Source organism: Botrytis byssoidea, assembly GCF_014898295.1.
Source record: "Botrytis byssoidea strain MUCL 94 chromosome Unknown BBYS_001, whole genome shotgun sequence".
NCBI lineage: Eukaryota > Fungi > Ascomycota > Leotiomycetes > Helotiales > Sclerotiniaceae > Botrytis > Botrytis byssoidea.
In genome coordinates, this window is record NW_024065842.1 from 1,974,804 (window position 1) to 1,992,196 (window position 17,393).

Here is a 17,393-nt window from a genome sequence, read left to right on the forward strand (position 1 = left end):
CATGAGGAAAGACTATTCAGAATGAGCGTAATGAATGATTTCATCTAGATACTGCCTAGTAGGTAGGTGCAAATTTGGTACATTGTTTTCTATAACAACAATTACTCTTGCATTAAGCGTCGTTTGATAGTTGTCCGATCTTCCGCTGATATAGATTACTACCTACCTACCTACCTACGAGTACTCTGTAGTGGTATTCTTACCTCGTAGGTACCTATGAAACAGAAATTTCGGATCTCGGACCCAATCCGAGGAACCCGAAAACATTACCTGCACCGACCTCTCTTTTCTGCCATGACATGAACCCATCCCTCAATGACAAACTCTTTCTTCTTATCGAGGCCAATCGTGCATGCGCTTATGAAAAACTATGCAGTCGTGTAGAGAGGGCTCGGAGGGTTAAAAAACAAACGGATGGTTTGATATAAATCCAGGAATACATTATACATTGTATGTTAGGTGGGGCTTTTGCTGAGTCTCGGAGACCAAATTCGCATGGCAGGTAGGGTTACAGGTGTTTATATGCAGCATCGGCTGATCATTGTAAGGGATGTTCAAGTACCTGATCAAGGATTACCTACTTCAAATTACTGACGTCTATTTGTTGCTTTTCAGAAACATACAAAAGAGGTATTGCCAAACCCGGTCTTTCCGTTTGGAACTCCACTCGAATTTAGTTTATTTGATCCAAGGGATTGAACCTTCTTTTGTTTGTCAACACTTCAAGGTTACCAGATTAGTTCCCAGCCAACTCATACATACTTAGACGTTACTGCTGACATTCAGCTCTTTCATTCGAATTCTGTCTGCTTCTCTATTCTATCTCCTTCAATTTTTACGTCGCTGTGCGGGATTCGCTGACCATATCGAACAATGATGACTATGTGAATAGATCTGGTGTTGTAAGACCTATCTTGAGCCTCCAGCGAATGTCTGACCACAAGCACTCTCAATATAAAGTCTATTCCACAAGCTCTTACGTCTGTGTGAATTTGAAAACAAGCAGTATCGTTATCGTCTGATTTCAGCCATTAGATCAATCCACTTCTTGGCTTTATACATACATTTTTTCTAGCCTGCTCTCTGCCAGCCCTACGAACATACCTCCTTCCATGCATACGGAGAACATCGAGACTAATAGCGCCCCCAAAGTCTCAAAACTTTTCAGATCCTCCAAAAAAGCAATTTCGCAGTCGAGGATACCTTCTTCCACGAGGACGTCCCTTTGCTGGGACGTCCCTTCTCACCAATATGCTTCTACATTCAGCAGCCGGCATGCACAACCATGAGTACTCACATTCTACCCTTCCTGCTCGTCCTCGCAGCGATTTCATGCCTAAAAGATCACCTTTGAATCGATCATCTTTTTCGAATCCTGGCCCAGAATTATCCACAACTAATGAAGATTCAATACCGGCTTTATCAACTCAACGCTCAAGAGCATTATCCGAATATATACCTCGCAAATTAGAACATCAACAGGTGCACACTGTTCGATTCCAAGAGCCTGAACCGGAGAGAATGAGCGAAGATGGCAGATCAATTGCGAACTCGGAAGGAAGTCGGTCGACAATTGGAGGTCGACGGCGCAGGAGATCATCCAAAGCTAGCACAGCATACAGCTTGGCACACCCAGCTCCGACTTTGACACACAAGCAACGGTTATTGAATATTCGCCCAAGATTGCTAATGCAATTGCAATTATTATCAGTCGATAAAAGGCCCAAACCTACATTAGATGTCCTTCCTTCGACCGTTGTCGTCTCCAGATTGGCCAAGAGATTTCCTCGGATGTTCAGAGGAAAAGGTGAATTGGGTGCAAATGACATAATGATTGTAAAGAGCGAAGACTACGATACACCGGATCACTCCATTGATGACACAGATTCTGATGACGAGGGGTTCTCGCATAGAGATCTTGTTGCAGTTATTTGCCAAATGCCCAAAGATGAAGGGGGCTCTCAAGGAAAAGCCGAGATAGTTTTAGGCGATGGTTCTGTGTGGTTAGCATGCCCACTGCCAACAGGTTCTTATGAAATGACGAAGTTTGACGAATCAGGAGCAAAGGTGACCACTATTCGATGGGTGAAAAGAGCATGTCATCACAATATTTCCGATTTGCCTAACAATGATGTCAAATTCAATTTCAGTATCATAGATCCAAATACCCGCCGCCATGCAATTATGGCGACTATTACTCAAACAAAATTGGACATCCCGGATTATTATACCTCATTATCTCCTCCGCCTGGAACAGAAACCACAACGACACCGGTGAGTGAGGTATCTGGTGAGCTCGAAGATGAGGATGTCGGGATGGACACGATTATCGAGCGAATGCCTCAACTCATGGACGAGACTACGAGGACTTTGATTCAAGTCACGGGAATATGGGTCTCTTTACGCCAAGGCTGGTCTCCTTATTTCAAATACAATGATGCTATGGCTACCTTCAGCCAAAATAAAGGCTCAAGAGACTCTATGAACGGGAGAACTAGAACATCTTCAGTGACACCAGATCAAATGCGATCAACGTCTTTTACTGCTCTGACTTCCACTCGCTCAAGCACACCCGAATCCGCATTCGGGGTCATCGGTGAAAAGATTCTCAGATGCAACATTGGTAAAGCAAATTCCGTCACAGCGTCTTCGTCACAGGATACGATTACATCACCAAGGCGAGCGAGAGCCACATCTACTGGTGCTGCGTTCATGCAAAGGGCAGCAAGCCGCAGAATAAACACAATTGCCAGCGATAGTGAAGGAGAAAGCATAGCTCAAATTCCTGAGAAGAGCCAAAGTCAAAATGACAGGGCAAATATCTCGAACCGCGTTTCTTGTCCTCCTGGGCTGGGTACCGTTGCGTCACCTACGCAGACTCCTCATCGAAGAGTGCAGTCTGCTCACATGATGCCAAGCACAGATACACAAAACGCTGGCAACAAAATTATGGATGGGCAGAGCGAAGATGGCCATGGCAAACCTCCTCCAGTAAAACGGAAGAACAGCCGATGGAAATCGTTTATTAACTGTATTCGCCGTCGGCCTTCTTCTCGTTCCCCCCTGTCGTAACATCCACAGGAAATACTATTGTATCAATATTGGCGTTGTTATCATAAAAAGCATTGGGTTTAGGCATATATAAATTTTGGAATATGAGGCACATTGGATGTGTGTTTGGCTTGGCGTTGGTAGATATCACTTCGGCATATTCGTTTTTCTTGGGAACACAACATGATACTCCGTCTACTCTTGCTTGTATCTTTTATATAGTGTATAGCTCGTAGGCTCTATTGATTAAGTAGATTTTTGTCAAAAGAATGAAAAGACATACTTCTTCTCACGACCTTTGGAATACAATGTTATTTATCATCTCGTGTTTAGTCAGCATGCTTGATTGCTTGCTTGCTTGCTTGCTTGCTTTTATTAGAATTCCTTCAAGGCAGTAACGATCACGTAGGCTTGTTACAAGTTACACCCCAGCTAGCAGATACCTATCTAGGTAGATATTCAATGTGAACCTTACGTACGGTTAAATGCCTAACAGGAACTCCCTCATTTGCATAAATAGCCTCTGATATTCACTTCCATTGATTCTCGTGAAAGGATTGATTGATTGAGTGAGTGAGTGACTGATTGATTGATTGACTGACTGACTGATCCATCTGGTCGATTACTTATAGATATCTCTCTTTGTATGGAGTTGATATAAGAATCATTGAAGTTTGGCTCTAGATTCCCATCCATATTCTAGAAAGATTTTACTTGAAGATCAAATCATTCAGAGCTTCCTTTCGCCCCGTACCGGTAACCTTTTACCTTTAATACCTACCTACTAATAAGTACCTACCGCCTTGATCACTCGAAAGCACTTACAAAATACACCAAACACCACCTGCACTCTTTACACTTCCTACGGGACATTTCAATAATCCCTGTCTACAGCTTCTGGTACCCGCACGGATCTCGAGGCACAAGGCTGGTGTTCCCGCTCTTGTTCAACATCATAAATATCAAGACTTCTATGCTGTGAGACACTCTTTCAAATTCAATTTTTGCACTTCTTCATCAATTACAGATTTATTAATGAGAATAGAGCTTCTTTGGGGCCTATTATTTTCTGGGTAACTTTCAGGAACTTCAACACTGCGGCTTTGGGGTTTATCTGGAAGCTGGTTTAGTCGTGTGTGAGAGAGATCGCCTTCCCATCAACGAAGCTACGTGCCTGCTTTGTACAAGTACTTGTGCGATGCTCTTCCATTCAAGTCATTCATGATTACTGACAACAATTAGTTAACAGATTCTCTCTATCATACCCAATCATTCAATTTTAGCCCTCGTTCCCAGATACAACGATTTGCAAGATGGACGAAGGGTTCACAAATGGCAAAAGCCATTCGCAGTACCTACAAAATATGCTCCAAGGAGGTTCGAGCGATACGATATCGCGTGCAACTTCACCAGGTCTCGGGTTTGGGGCCAACGGAATCGATATCGACAGGGAGAAACGATACAGGCCCAGAACATTTCCCTACTTCAAACTATTACCATATAAAGTCGAGGAGGAGACCGAACGTAATGTGGCGCTGGCAGAAATTATTAAGCAGCTTTATATTGCTCTCAAGGCCGAAGATATTGCACCTGGTGCTGTACACTGGACAAGAGAGCTGAGAGCATGGCTGAGTCTGAAATTCGACATTACTCGTGCGCTACGTGTGAAGCTTGTAAAGCTTTATTACATGCTGTCATTGGCCCCAGGCTTGGACTTGAGCAATGGAGAAAGATTTGAGAGCATGTTTAGATTCCTTTTGACTAGGTATGTAGCATCGTCTTCATTGTTCTGCATAACTAATGGTCAATTAGAAAAAAGCATCACCTCAAACCCGGAGCAGATCTTATTCTCGATTGGAGACCGCTTTGGAGAGAAATCAAAGGTCTCGTTCTTCCCCATGAAATGGCGGCACATCAGGGTAGCCGAAAGCGAAGCCACAAGAACGTTGCGAGCCTTGCAGCTTATGCATCGCAGTTTTTTGATCCTGGTGAAAGAAAGGCTATGTTCGAAGAGATTTTACCATATTTTAGTACCTCGGATTGTTCATACGCATTTATTACCCTTGGAGCTCTGAACATGATGATGCCAACTCAGCCATCATTAAATGAATCGGGCTTACTCCAACAACCACAAGATTATCTGCCTACTCTTTTTCATCTTTGGTCACTTGTCAACCGCTCTAAGATCTTTGACGTAACATTTTTAGACATGTTCTCGAGGCTTGCTCGAGATTCTGTAGCAAACGAACACGTCGACTTCTCCGAACATGGTATATTCACAAAGGAACAATCCGATCTCATATTCACAGCAATTTTGAGGTTGACTGAGATACCTGTTGGACAAGCTACCACTCCATATAGTCCAATGGTCGACATGGCTTCCGGCCTTGGCGTATATCTTGAAACAGACAAGAAGCGAACACCCGTTGGATATACAATTGCACGATGGATAGTCATGTCTCTTTCGCCATTGTCTCTGAACAGCGAAAATTCTATTTTGTCAAATCTTGAGGGTTTGATACAATCCATTGATACCTTTTTCCATCCGTCAAACAACGGAAACTGGGCAGATATATTATCACAAACCGTTTTTCATCTCGTTGATTTCTTCCTCTTGCGTTGGAATCGGGAACAGAGTGGCGAAATGGACACGCCACCCGCGCGACGCATTACTCCTGAGTTAAAGAAGAGATTCGTCCTCATCCTTAAAGACGTAGTTTTCATGGGAATCTTCTCCAAAAGATCAAAGATTCTTAATTATTATTTTGTTGCACTTCAAGGTCTAGCAAATCTTGAACCAAACTTAATCTTGCCAGGAGCAATGCAAAGATTTTACCCTTCCCTTCAAGGTTTGGTTGAGGTCCATCGAACTTCTTCATCTCTATGTAGTCTTCAAATGCTCGCCAATGTTATGTCAAAGCATAAGGGATATCGTTGCCATATTACAGCGTTGCTAGCTCTAGCTTTGCCTGGTATCGATGCCAACGATTTATCCAAAACTCAATATACTTTGAATTTTATACAGGCTGTGGCATTTAGTATACCATTTACAGATCTCACAAAGAATCACGATGGTATCCATGACACATCCCTTGCCATTCAATGGGTACAGGGCGAGATGGAACGACTGGAACGAGATGGCCCAAACGTGGAGATCGACTATAACACGGAGCTTAGTGATGAGGACGAAGCCAATATCTTGCGATCTTCCACCGCGGGCTTTGGCGAGTTCGTCTTAGCCCTGCTCGGGAAAGTATTTACCTTATTAGAGAATTTACCTGAACAAAATCGGCTGCGAACCGGAGCTCCGGAAGAGAACGTGGTCAATGTTCTACCCAGCGCTCTCACACCATTGTTTTGTTCTTTGTCACCTGATCTCTTCGACATGGCATTGGAGAAGATGGCAGCGTTCATTAATAGCCATGTTGTCCACCAGGCTAGAGATGCAATGGCATTCATTGTCAATTCGATGTGCAAGGCTAATCCAGAGAGGACAATAAAGCTGCTTTTGCCAATGCTTGTCGTTGGTATCCGAAACGAGATTGATTTCAATGATGCTGCGTCTAACAGGAGTGGTGGTTCTGACGTATTGCCTCGTGATCGAGCCTTAGTTTGGCATTTGAGTATGCTTAGCATGATTGTTGTTCATGTCGGAGATGCAGTCATGCCATACAAGAAAGAACTTTTTGATATAGCTCTTTATATGCAGGAAAAATGCTACGGCCTCGCCACAACTCATGTCTCTAATTTTATTCATCACCTTCTGCTCAACCTCACTACAATTTATCCTGTTGATACTGCCCTATATGAACCAGAAGTTTTTGAGAGGGGCCTTGATGTCGGCGATTGGGGTCGCAACACTAAACCATCCGAATTAACGATTAAGTGGCATGTGCCTTCCTCCGATGAGATCAATCTTGCCGTCGAAATTTTTGAGTCTCAAGTGAAGACCTCAATCGAGAAGCTTGACAATTTAACCAGCGATTCTCCAGCCGTTTCACGAAAGGGTAAGAACAAAGAGTGGTCAGATGAAGTTGAAAGAGCTCTCACACATATTCGGTTGATGATGTCCGGTGTTTCTGTCCTATTCGACCCCAAAGCAGCTTCTGGGAATGTACATGGGGAACTTGATTCAGATAACGACATTGCTATGAATGGAGATAACCCCATGGAAGGTGATGATGATCCTTTAGCGGAAGCTTCCGAAGATGAGGAAACCAGACCTCAATTCCATTATCGTGCGGGATACCTTTTGGAGAAAGACAGCCCAGCGTATGTTCGTATACACAAACTCCGCGAAGATGTTGGCCACCTATATTGCAAGATGCACAACTTCCTGATGACGTATCAAGAAGATGATGTTCCTTGTTTCACCGCGCTTTATTTGGCATACAAATCATGGATCACAGATGTTGGTAATGAGAAGTCTGCTCATACCTTGGAACGAATGAACAAAATATACCTCTCAGAGATTCGGTCTTTCAAAGTTACTGGGCTTAGGAAGGTATATCCAAGACCCTTGTTGATAAAGCGCGCTGGAAGCTATCACCTACAGCGTTCTAAACACAATGCATCGGCACGACAGAAGTCGGATCTTGATAAGGAACTTCTTTTGAATCTAGCAACATCAGCCATCTCCCAATATGCCGAAGTTCGAGTCACGGCTCAGCAAGCTATGGAGTCAGCTTTGAAAAGCGTTATTGGCGGCCGACCCCTAGTTGTACCCCAATTACTAAGTGCCTTTAGGACAGCTTTGGAAACAAATGATTTTGACCGGATCAAGGGATGTCTTTATACGTTATTATTTGGCAGCCTTACGAAAACAATCTCCAAAGATTGGCGGTTTGCGCCAGAGCTGATTGATCTATATATTAAGTCTGGATCTGTCGATAAACCCTCTATTCAAAAGGTAGGTAATACTGCCATGTACGGAGGATTGATCGAATTTGGCAGAAGAATGGAGACCCTGGTTGTCCTCGACCAAGCTCTTATTCAAGAAATAGAACCACAAGAAGATTGTCACTCCACTATTAAGACTAGGAACGACTTCATTGTTGGGCGACGTGTTAGAGTGGAAGAAAAGAAGTGGAAGTTAGCAGTGGAGCTTACAGAATTTGCAAAGACTGCTCACTGGAAGCTTGCCGGGCGTTGTACTCTATTCATCAACAATTTGGGTCTTAGAGTGCAAACACTTGCACCACCTGAAATGATTGAGCTCGCTACGCTAGGAGCCGTCACTGAGCATCCCGGGCTTCGAGCAGCCCATACTGAATTCATGACTCGCATCCTGAATCACATTGAAACTCGGGCTATTTATGGCCATAGCTTCGAGAAGTATATTCGTGAAGAGGAATTCCAGCCTAATAAGCTCGAGATTTCCGTAGATAATAAAGACCCCAAGTGGACCAAGAAGTTCTTGGACTCCTTCGCCGAGCCTGGACAGCCAGAATATTATTTGGATCGCGATTGGCCCGGATGGCTTGTCTGGGGTAAGAGCTTTTATGCCATGCGAGCAGATCCTATAGAATTCACGGATTTCGATGAGCTAGAAACTTCGGCGCGAAAGCAGATTGGATCTCTGTTGACATTAGACTGGTATCAAAAATTCTTCATGTACATGAAGCAAGAACCAAGAGATACCTCTGCAGATCGATTCCGAGTGCAGAATACAACTTTACTAGTTCAAACTTTCGAGTTGATGCATTCCGGGCTCACTTCAGCTAACTTTGATGATATCAAAGAAGAGGTCAAAAAAGTATACGGGGATGGTAGTGATAAACATCAGCATCGTGCAACAGCAGAGATCGTGGCTGGGCTTATGCTTTCCACATATGACTTTCCGAACAAGAAACGTGATGAGGTTTGGGCTTTCTGTTTACCTATCATGTTAGATGTCTTCTCCGAAGGGTTGACACCAGAAAATTTGACTTATTGGGTCACCGGTCTTCACATGGTTATCGGTGGAAGAGACCCCAGGTCATCGAGAGAACTTTTTGATTTCCTTGTTTCATTCCGGTTAGATATTACCTCCAATGCAGCCTTTAAAGATAGTTCCAAGATTCAGCTCTTGGATGTTGCTATCTCCGATGCCGGTTGGCATTTCCGCAACGACGAGCCCATCCTACGAGATTTCCTTGACCACATCGACCACCCGTATAAAGCTGTGAGAGAAGCAATTGGCCGCGCAACTGCTACCATATATCGTATGAAATACTTCGAGGCATTCAGAGATGTGGATACTCTTCTAGAGGCGAACAAGTCGGCTTCTTCAATTGGTATCAAACCTTACGAACCCACGGAAGAATTCTCTTCAACCATCCGAGACGTTTTTAAGCGACTGGAAGCTTGGCGTGGTCAACGAAATCCGGGTGAGCAGACACCAACCTCGTATACCAATGGTAGCAAAACTGTACTTTTATGGCTTGATTCCACTCTGCAATCTTACGAATGTACCCAACTTATTAGTTTCTTCCCGAATGTATTTATGGAGCAACTGTTACATATGATGGATGTCAAAGAAGATCCAGAACTTCAACGTCTTGCTTATCACGTATATCGCCACCTTCCCAATATCCCATTCCGTGCTGGTGAAGATGGTGAGTTTATCTCAGCCCTCATCCGTATCGGCAAGGTATCCGCATCATGGCATCAACGTTTACGAACCTTGATCAACATGCAAGTAATCTATTTCCGTCGCATCTTCCTCATCCGGCCCGCCGAGCAACAAGCTCTTTTTACGGCTGTTGCCGAGATGCTTGAGGACCCGCAACTCGAAGTCCGCCTTGGTGCATCTACTACTCTTGCCGGCATGATTCGATGTTCACCCATCGTTCTTCGCAACAACATTCTATCTACTTTGCGCATCAAATTTACACAAGCTCTCAAGAAGAATCCTATGCCCAAGAAAGTACAAGGTGTAAGCACACCTGTAAACTCAAATGCTCAGATTATTAAAAGACATGCTGCTGTTCTCGGATTGGGTGCTTTGGTCAACGCATTCCCATATGCAACACCACCACCCGAATGGATGCCAGAGGTATTGGCTACTTTAGCAAGTAGAGCTGCAAATGATGCTGGTGCGATTGGAAAGACCGTGAAGAGCGTGTTGGCAGATTTTAAGAAAACTCGGCAGGATACTTGGGTAACGGATCAGAAGGTATGTTCGTATCGCTCTTTTGTCTTCTGCAATACATTTTTCTCTTTCTCTTTAAAAAAAAAGCATATAACTAATCATTCACAACAGTATTTTACACCCGAACAGTTGGAGGATTTAGAAGGCGTGCTCTGGAAATCTTATTTTGCATAAGGCACAATACTTGAGGTAGAGCTTATGATGGTAATTGGGACTTTTGTCACAATGGTTTTGGAGAGCTTGATGATAACATGAATGAGAGTTCTCTTTATACTCGATTAAATTACTAGGATACCGCTCAAAGTATGTTCTCGACCCGAGCTATGATATGAACAAGAAGATACGCTTGGTATTGGTCGACTCTTCTCGCTTGCTTGGGCTAGGACTAAAATCACGAATACAAAATGGGATATCGAGAGGTCAAAATGTTGGAGAATGGGACGTAAAGGGACACAATGGGTTATGGCATGAAATATGATGAACAAATGAGAGTCGTTGATACCATTGATGATTTTGTGGTTATAGGCATCCGTCTGTGTTGAGCATTGATATCGCATTGCATTTGGTAGCATAGAGTTCAGGGAATACAACTTAGTTTGTATGAATTGTTTGACATGAATATGAAGATTGTGACAGTCCGGGGTGAATGATGGGTTTAATGTTGGGTTTGTGCTATTCATGTTGCTTGAGGGGGTAGAGTCTGGAAGTATGATATAGTATGGTGGTACGTTGGATATCTCTGAGAATCTTCCATACGAGTTGGGCTGGACATTTGCAACGTGGAACTGAAATCCTTAAGCATGGGATAGATAGAGTAAATATATGACGAGTCTCTAGGCTTTAGGGGAGGTGGGATGTTTGTGGAAGATAAGTTGGGTTGTTAATCGGAGTGTAAGGGATTTTGTGTGTTTGCTTTGATTTTTTGTGTTGCTTCAGGGGAGGAGCGGTTGTGTTTCTGCTATCTTGCGTATATAATTCAAGTGTTGTTAGGAAGGAATACCGAAAGGATATTGGAGAATCTGTATATACAGTATGTATTTCGACTCGACCTCGGAGCAGATGCTAAAGATTCAGACACCGAAGGAAGAAAGGAGTATTGGGATTGATTTCGGAATATCCGGATGAATGTAGATGGACGTATCAGAATATTGGTATCTCTCTGAGAAGGTATTCGGTTGAGGAAAAGAGAATTTGTGAGGTTTGGAATTTTCTAGCTTTTGCGAATCTCTTCGTCTTTGTATGTTTTCTTACTATATGTAGGTATCTGTTTGCAGCCGTTGTATGCATCTTCTATATCAAAGGATATTTCTTTTCTTTCCCTCAAAACTGCCATTCTGTCTCCCTACTATATTCGTGTACATAAAAACGATCAAAATCTCACCCTTTCCCCTCCTTCCTATCTGATCAAGCTATCTTACAAAATCACAAGATCGACAACATTCCCATAGCATTCTTCACATTCCTTCTTTTCCAACCAATATCATGTAGTGAGATACTGTATCCTATCTATCTACATGCATACACCTACCAGCTCAATCAACAATCCCATCTCTCTTCCCCTTCCTTCTTCAACCTCACACTCAATTCCTCGTTCCCAAAACGGCATCCTCTCACATCCCAATTCCCACGCCCCCACGTCCCATCCCCGCTCTAATATCACAAGTCCCACACTCGTTATCCATCGCTCAGCCCAGCCCATCCATTCAAACCCAACTCAAATCCGCGAATCCGCAAATCCATGCCCAAAGAAGCTCCTCTTCTTTTTCCTTCACCACCCCAAATATTCACCTTCCATTCCCTTCCATCCACCCCTCCAATCTAATCTCCCCCTCTCTGATCCCCCTAACCCAAAAAAAGAAGAAAAAAAGAATACCAACTGTGGATCCCCCAAAACCGCTGGGTACCCAAAAACCCGCACTTTCTGGTACCGAGAAACATGGGTTCACCCGACCCAGCATTCTGCATCCATTTCCGCGTCTTCGAGAACCTCTTCCCCCGGTGGATCGTATGGGTCCTCGGGGGATTAACTTATCTCGCTGCATAATCTTTGGCCCCTCTTGTCTTTTTCCTCGTAAAAGATGTACGTACGAGAGGAGGGAGTGGTCGTGCGATGCTTGATGGGGGAGGGTATCCGTCGGTATGTTCCTTTTTTCTTCTTCTTTTCCTTCTTTCTTCTACTTCTCTCGCTTCGATGATCGGGGAAATTGGAATGGAACGGGAAACCAAGCAAGTAAGTAATCAAGCAATCGGGTTGGTAATCTATGGAGGGAATGGATGGGGCTGTGCGTGCGGAGTTTAGGGACGAGAAGGTTATTTTTTATTGATTTTGGGATTGCGATTGGGATTGGGATTGGTATTGATGCAGATCAATGATCATCCGCGAGGACGTTGGAAATATTGGATTTGGTGGAGATGGCTAGGGAGCGAGGGAGGGGGTGGAGACAATTCTTCTTGTTTTCTATACCCAGGTACCTAGTTTCATACATAACAATACTAACAATATCTACATAACACTCATTCATCTCATACGATAATGACTCATGTATATATTACATACTTGGGTACAAATATATACATATACACTTCCACAAAATCAAACATCGATTCAATTCCCCATACCTGGTGCGGTCCGGTATTAGGAATCCCGTAAAATATCGGTGTCGAGTACATGAATCATAAATCCCAATTGTGAATTCGAGGTGGAAATTTCTATTTCTATTTCAATCTCAATCTATTTTTTCCCCTCTCGGATTTTCCGGTATTTAGTCATCTCGCGTGAATCATCGTACGATAAATGTCTATCCTGTCTTGCTTTTACCGAATCGTGAAATCGGCATTGGAAAGCAACGATGGATTGTCTGAGTCGGACGTCGAAAGTGTGTTGGTTTTCTGGCATGGGGGGACGTCACTCTCTGGTTTCTGGGTTTCTGGAATTCTTGTTTCTATTCTGGGCTTTGTTTCTGGCATGGGGGTTATTGACCTTTGGGAATTGGTTTTGGTATGATACCTAAACTCTAGTATTTTGACTTTGATTTTGAGTTTGGTGGCGCAGGTCTTATTTTAGAAAGAAACTCAGGGGGGCTTCGAATCGTCGGAACGAATCTGCATCGGCCCAACGTATCATATTTCGTAATGTTCTTTCGTACATTTTGGAACTACAGGCAACTATTGCTACATGTTGAGCTAGGGATCCAAATGTGCACTTAGAGTTTGGATTTACATAATTTGTAAGAATTGAGTGCAGTAAGAGTTCAGAAAGATACCCAGCTCGGACTAGCTCTTTACGTTGAAGATATTGAGACCGGAACAGCTGAAGACATTCATAAGAGAAATATCATAGGGACGATCCGGCACGAGCCGGTCTGTCAAGAAAAAGGCTGCCATGCACTACGCATACATTCTCAGACACTGTGGATTCATGCAAGCTGCTTGGGAGATGTCGTGGCGGCATCCATTTGGTTGAGAAAGACGAATCGGAAAAAGTGTTAGCTATCCCTTAATAGACATGTTTGAGTAATATGTGCAAGAGAACCTCCACAGTAATAATATTTACAATAGCTCTTCTATGCATGTGAGTCATTATTTGCTTCTGCGCTGACGATGCTGATTTCCTGGGTCTCGGCAGAACGATCAAGATAAATTCAGGGGGTTTTATTCCATGCACATCATATAGACGATGAAATTGCATTGCTCACACTGATGATTATTGGCATATACATTGTGTATCACCAAATAGCAATGTTTGATATTCTCAAGTATGTCTGATCAATATTTAATGTAGTGTATCAGAAGGCATGAATTATCAATCCAATGGTAGATGCAAGGCGAGCGTTCTTGTCGTGCTATCATTAAGACTTTGTAACACATCGCAGCTTTGCTTTGACGCTACTCGAAAAGATGATACTGGCAAGTCAAGAAAGTTCGTATAAGCTTGGAAAAGTAGCATCCAGAAACGAGGCGACGAATGATCCTCCTATCATTGATCAGGTGTACCTAGACGCTTTCAATAAATCATATTCGGAACGAGATGCATTATCTAGCATGATGTTCTTCGAGATATTGATTAATAGCTGATGCTCGATAAAACAGGACAAGAAGGAGCTCGAGAAAGACATACATTGGCAATTATTGTAGCCTTAAAGAAGTAATCCGAGACTGATCTCGTCAGTATCATGAGACGTCAGTATATCATGTGGCTCTAACTACTCGGGCATATCCGGAAGTTGAACACTATGGCTCTCAGATTCAGATATTGAAATTTGTCTGCAGAATCTGCAACTGTGCAGACAGTGTATAATTTTGAGGTTGCACGAAAAAAAAACTAACGCTTCGAATAATTGTTGGGAAGTACAGGTTTTGACCCCCAATAACTATCGTGAAGCCTTGCTTCGCTCTTTCAAGTTCACTGTTTATCTCCTAGCTGCTAATGGTTGTCCTGAAATATTTCGTGAAGACAAGGAGAAGGAGGTTCAAATGACTATTTCCTGTTGTTGAGACAGATCCTCGTTCATTACCGGGCAAGATATAGTTATAGAGTCTATTAATGGTGATAGCAATTGTCAGAAAGGATAATCATGATGACTGAAAATGGATAGGTTTCACGAATGACAACGCGGATTGGGTCACTGACATTACAAGTGTCAGAACTTGAGATGGTATTTGCTTCATCAACCTTAAGAGCACGTTCGTTGCCAAGGTCTTCCCGAAAGAACGATCTCTGCAGGCCATGTACCTATAGACTTAGGAAGAAGCTATTAGCCACGCAACACGATAATAGCATTTCCTATTTTGATGACTGCACACTGCATGCAACTGATTCTGAATTCTGAGAGTTGTTGCGAGCGAAAATCGTATGAGATCCATATACCCGTAAGTTTTTCGAACGAACACTCAATCAAACCCATCTTCTGTTGAGGCCCTCAACTTCGCATATCTCCTTCCAATCGCTCCAATAATACAATCAGATGACTGCCACCGTATGCGCACTAGCGAAACATAAAAAAATGTACATGGGGTGGAGCTACTTGTACCTGTGTGATGTAGAATTGGATGGTACATTCATATAAATCCCTGCACAAACTTCTTCAAACTCGTGCCCAAATGTGCTTGATTGTGACGCAGAAGCATAATTAAATGATCTGGAGTTATGTAAGAAAGCCCAATGAAGACATGTGAAAATGAGTCGGCCCACTTTGCTCTTACAGACTTGAATATTTCGAGTGGAAGTTAAAGAAAATTATGTGGGCAACCATATGAACTATCTATGATATTCTTAATCATTCAGGTCGTTACTTTGAAGCAGCTATGTTGAGTAGTGAGTGGGTTGAGAGCTACAGGATCGTCATGTAAGCCCCAGCGCTGATAGTACTTGCTGCGCCACTGCTTCGATATCCATCCCGGGGGATTGTGATACCAATGCTTAATAAATTGAATTCGAACATTAAAATTATTCGAGAACATCAACTTCTCCCAACCATGATGCATTGTGTGCTTGGAAGCCAATATGTGGTCGGCGTTTGAGTCTGAGCTAAAATCGACTTGCCTGTATTGAAGACATTAGACCATGTATATAGATTCAATTGACTCTGCTATGATGCTATTGTTGTTAGCTTTTGCCAAAGGTTGAAAAAATCTTTGGTTCATGCTGTCATATGGTTTCATTTTTTAATAGAAACGTCTAGCGATCAATGGGACGAAAGAAGAATTGCAGGTGAACTAGAAGTTGGATGATGTCTAGGACACTTTCGTTCCGGAAGAGACTTTGTTCTTGACAGTGACAATTCGAGAAATGAGATAAGGACGAGGGGGTATCAATCCTAGCTCGTATTTCAAAGACTGCGGTAAGGATTCCTAACGGCTGAACCGTGCAAACGGCTTTCGGCAAGGACCCTCGATAATTATCCGAGTTTTGAATTTAATGAGCGATCCGGTAGCGATTTAGAGTTTCGACAACTGCAAGAACTCTTGATCGGCGGCAATTTGGTCGGCTGTGATGCATATACATTGCGATGATTTCTCAAGCAGATACACAGTACTGCCTTATTCGAAACTCTCGAGCTTTTCCTTCCAAGGTGACCTATCTACAGCAATTTCATAATCATTAGAACAATGAAATTACGAACTGATAATAGCCAATGATTGACGTAGAAGCGAAATTCTATTGAAAATCCTTGTCCTTGTTTGGCCGGGGATTGAGGTCAACCTCATTAGACGTTAAGATAATATCAAATTTCATCCTTGATTCACTAATCCATCCGGACCTATTCTTAAAGACCTGTAAGATGGAGCCCTGGCTTTAGGATACGAATTCCCTTCACTCTTGAATCTCAAATCTTGATATGTACCCCAGCCGAGATTTCAATGGTGTGGAGATTGCTAGAATGAACAATTGCTGTCCTGGTTTCGACTCGAATTGTGCACTAACCAGATTGATTTGTTGATATATTTGACTTTTCCGCACCCCCGAATCATTTCTGGTTCGGGAATATAATCCGAGACATGAAGACGACACTCTCCGTATTGGGCTTTCCCATTGATTCATCGTTTTATCTTCTAGACATGTTCTACCACATTTAGGGCCACCATCAACCAAGCGATACATTGATGCTCAATTTAGAAAAACAGAGGTCTACTGAAAGTACCGATACCATGTTTTGTTCCGCAATCCGTCGCCTCAAAGGAGCTTGATCTGTGCAGATTGTCTCGGGAACGTTGATAGAACTGCTGCTCCATACTTTGCAGAAGTTGTATAGAGACCACAGTCTGCTACCAAGCAACCTATGAATCCTGATTTGATGTGGAGTAGCCGGCCGGCACAGGGTTGACCGCTTCCCCGATGTTAGAACTTGGGAAAACCTTCATGAAGTTCTATTGTGGATATCAATGGATGAGTTTCAGCGCGGCCAGTTTAAGTACCGGCATATACCTTGCAGGGCTCGCACTTCTTGATTCCCATTACCCAAATCTAATTTCGATTTATCGTAGTCTTGGCGTCCTATGAGCACCTACCATCTGTTTGTCTTCTCGTAAATCTCGGTTATTAGCTGTTAGAACCGTCAGAACCTTCCATGTAAATCATGACACTGGCCGTTGGGTGGTGGCAGATGTCAAATATAATAACAGTCAAATTACGGACTAGCATGCAGGATCGTCAGTAAAACGGTCGATAAATAAGGTACATGATAGTTGGGTAGCAATATGAAGTTCTCGG

General features: G+C 43.0%; 2 protein-coding genes across 2 annotated transcripts; both read left to right on the forward strand.

The window, feature by feature from the left end:
* Positions 1-1,251: 1,251 nt before the first annotated feature.
* EAE97_000594 (uncharacterized protein) lies at positions 1,252-3,072 on the forward strand (the record flags this gene model as incomplete). The annotated part of the gene is made up of 1 exon (XM_038871104.1): positions 1,252-3,072. One exon carries the CDS (start codon positions 1,252-1,254, stop codon positions 3,070-3,072), a length of 1,821 nt encoding a protein of 606 aa, XP_038738465.1.
* Positions 3,073-3,933: 861 nt separating this feature from the next.
* Positions 3,934-11,358, forward strand: EAE97_000595 (uncharacterized protein). The gene is made up of 5 exons (XM_038871105.1): positions 3,934-4,029; positions 4,097-4,244; positions 4,294-4,816; positions 4,864-10,207; positions 10,295-11,358. The coding sequence occupies exons 3-5, from the start codon at positions 4,365-4,367 to the stop codon at positions 10,355-10,357; spliced, it is 5,859 nt and encodes a 1,952-aa protein (XP_038738466.1). The 5' UTR covers positions 3,934-4,029; positions 4,097-4,244; positions 4,294-4,364; the 3' UTR covers positions 10,358-11,358.
* Positions 11,359-17,393: the final 6,035 nt, after the last annotated feature.

What these genes read in the sequence shown, in the direction of transcription:
- EAE97_000595 (XM_038871105.1), top strand. Translation starts at nt 4,365, where the DNA reads ATGGACGAAGGGTTCACAAATGGCAAAAGCCATTCGCAGTACCTACAA. An exon ending in TTTAGATTCCTTTTGACTAG is followed by an intron (nt 4,817 to 4,863) that starts GTATGTAGCATC and finishes ATGGTCAATTAG; the next exon opens with AAAAAAGCATCACCTCAAAC. An exon ending in CTTGGGTAACGGATCAGAAG is followed by an intron (nt 10,208 to 10,294) that starts GTATGTTCGTAT and finishes CATTCACAACAG; the next exon opens with TATTTTACACCCGAACAGTT.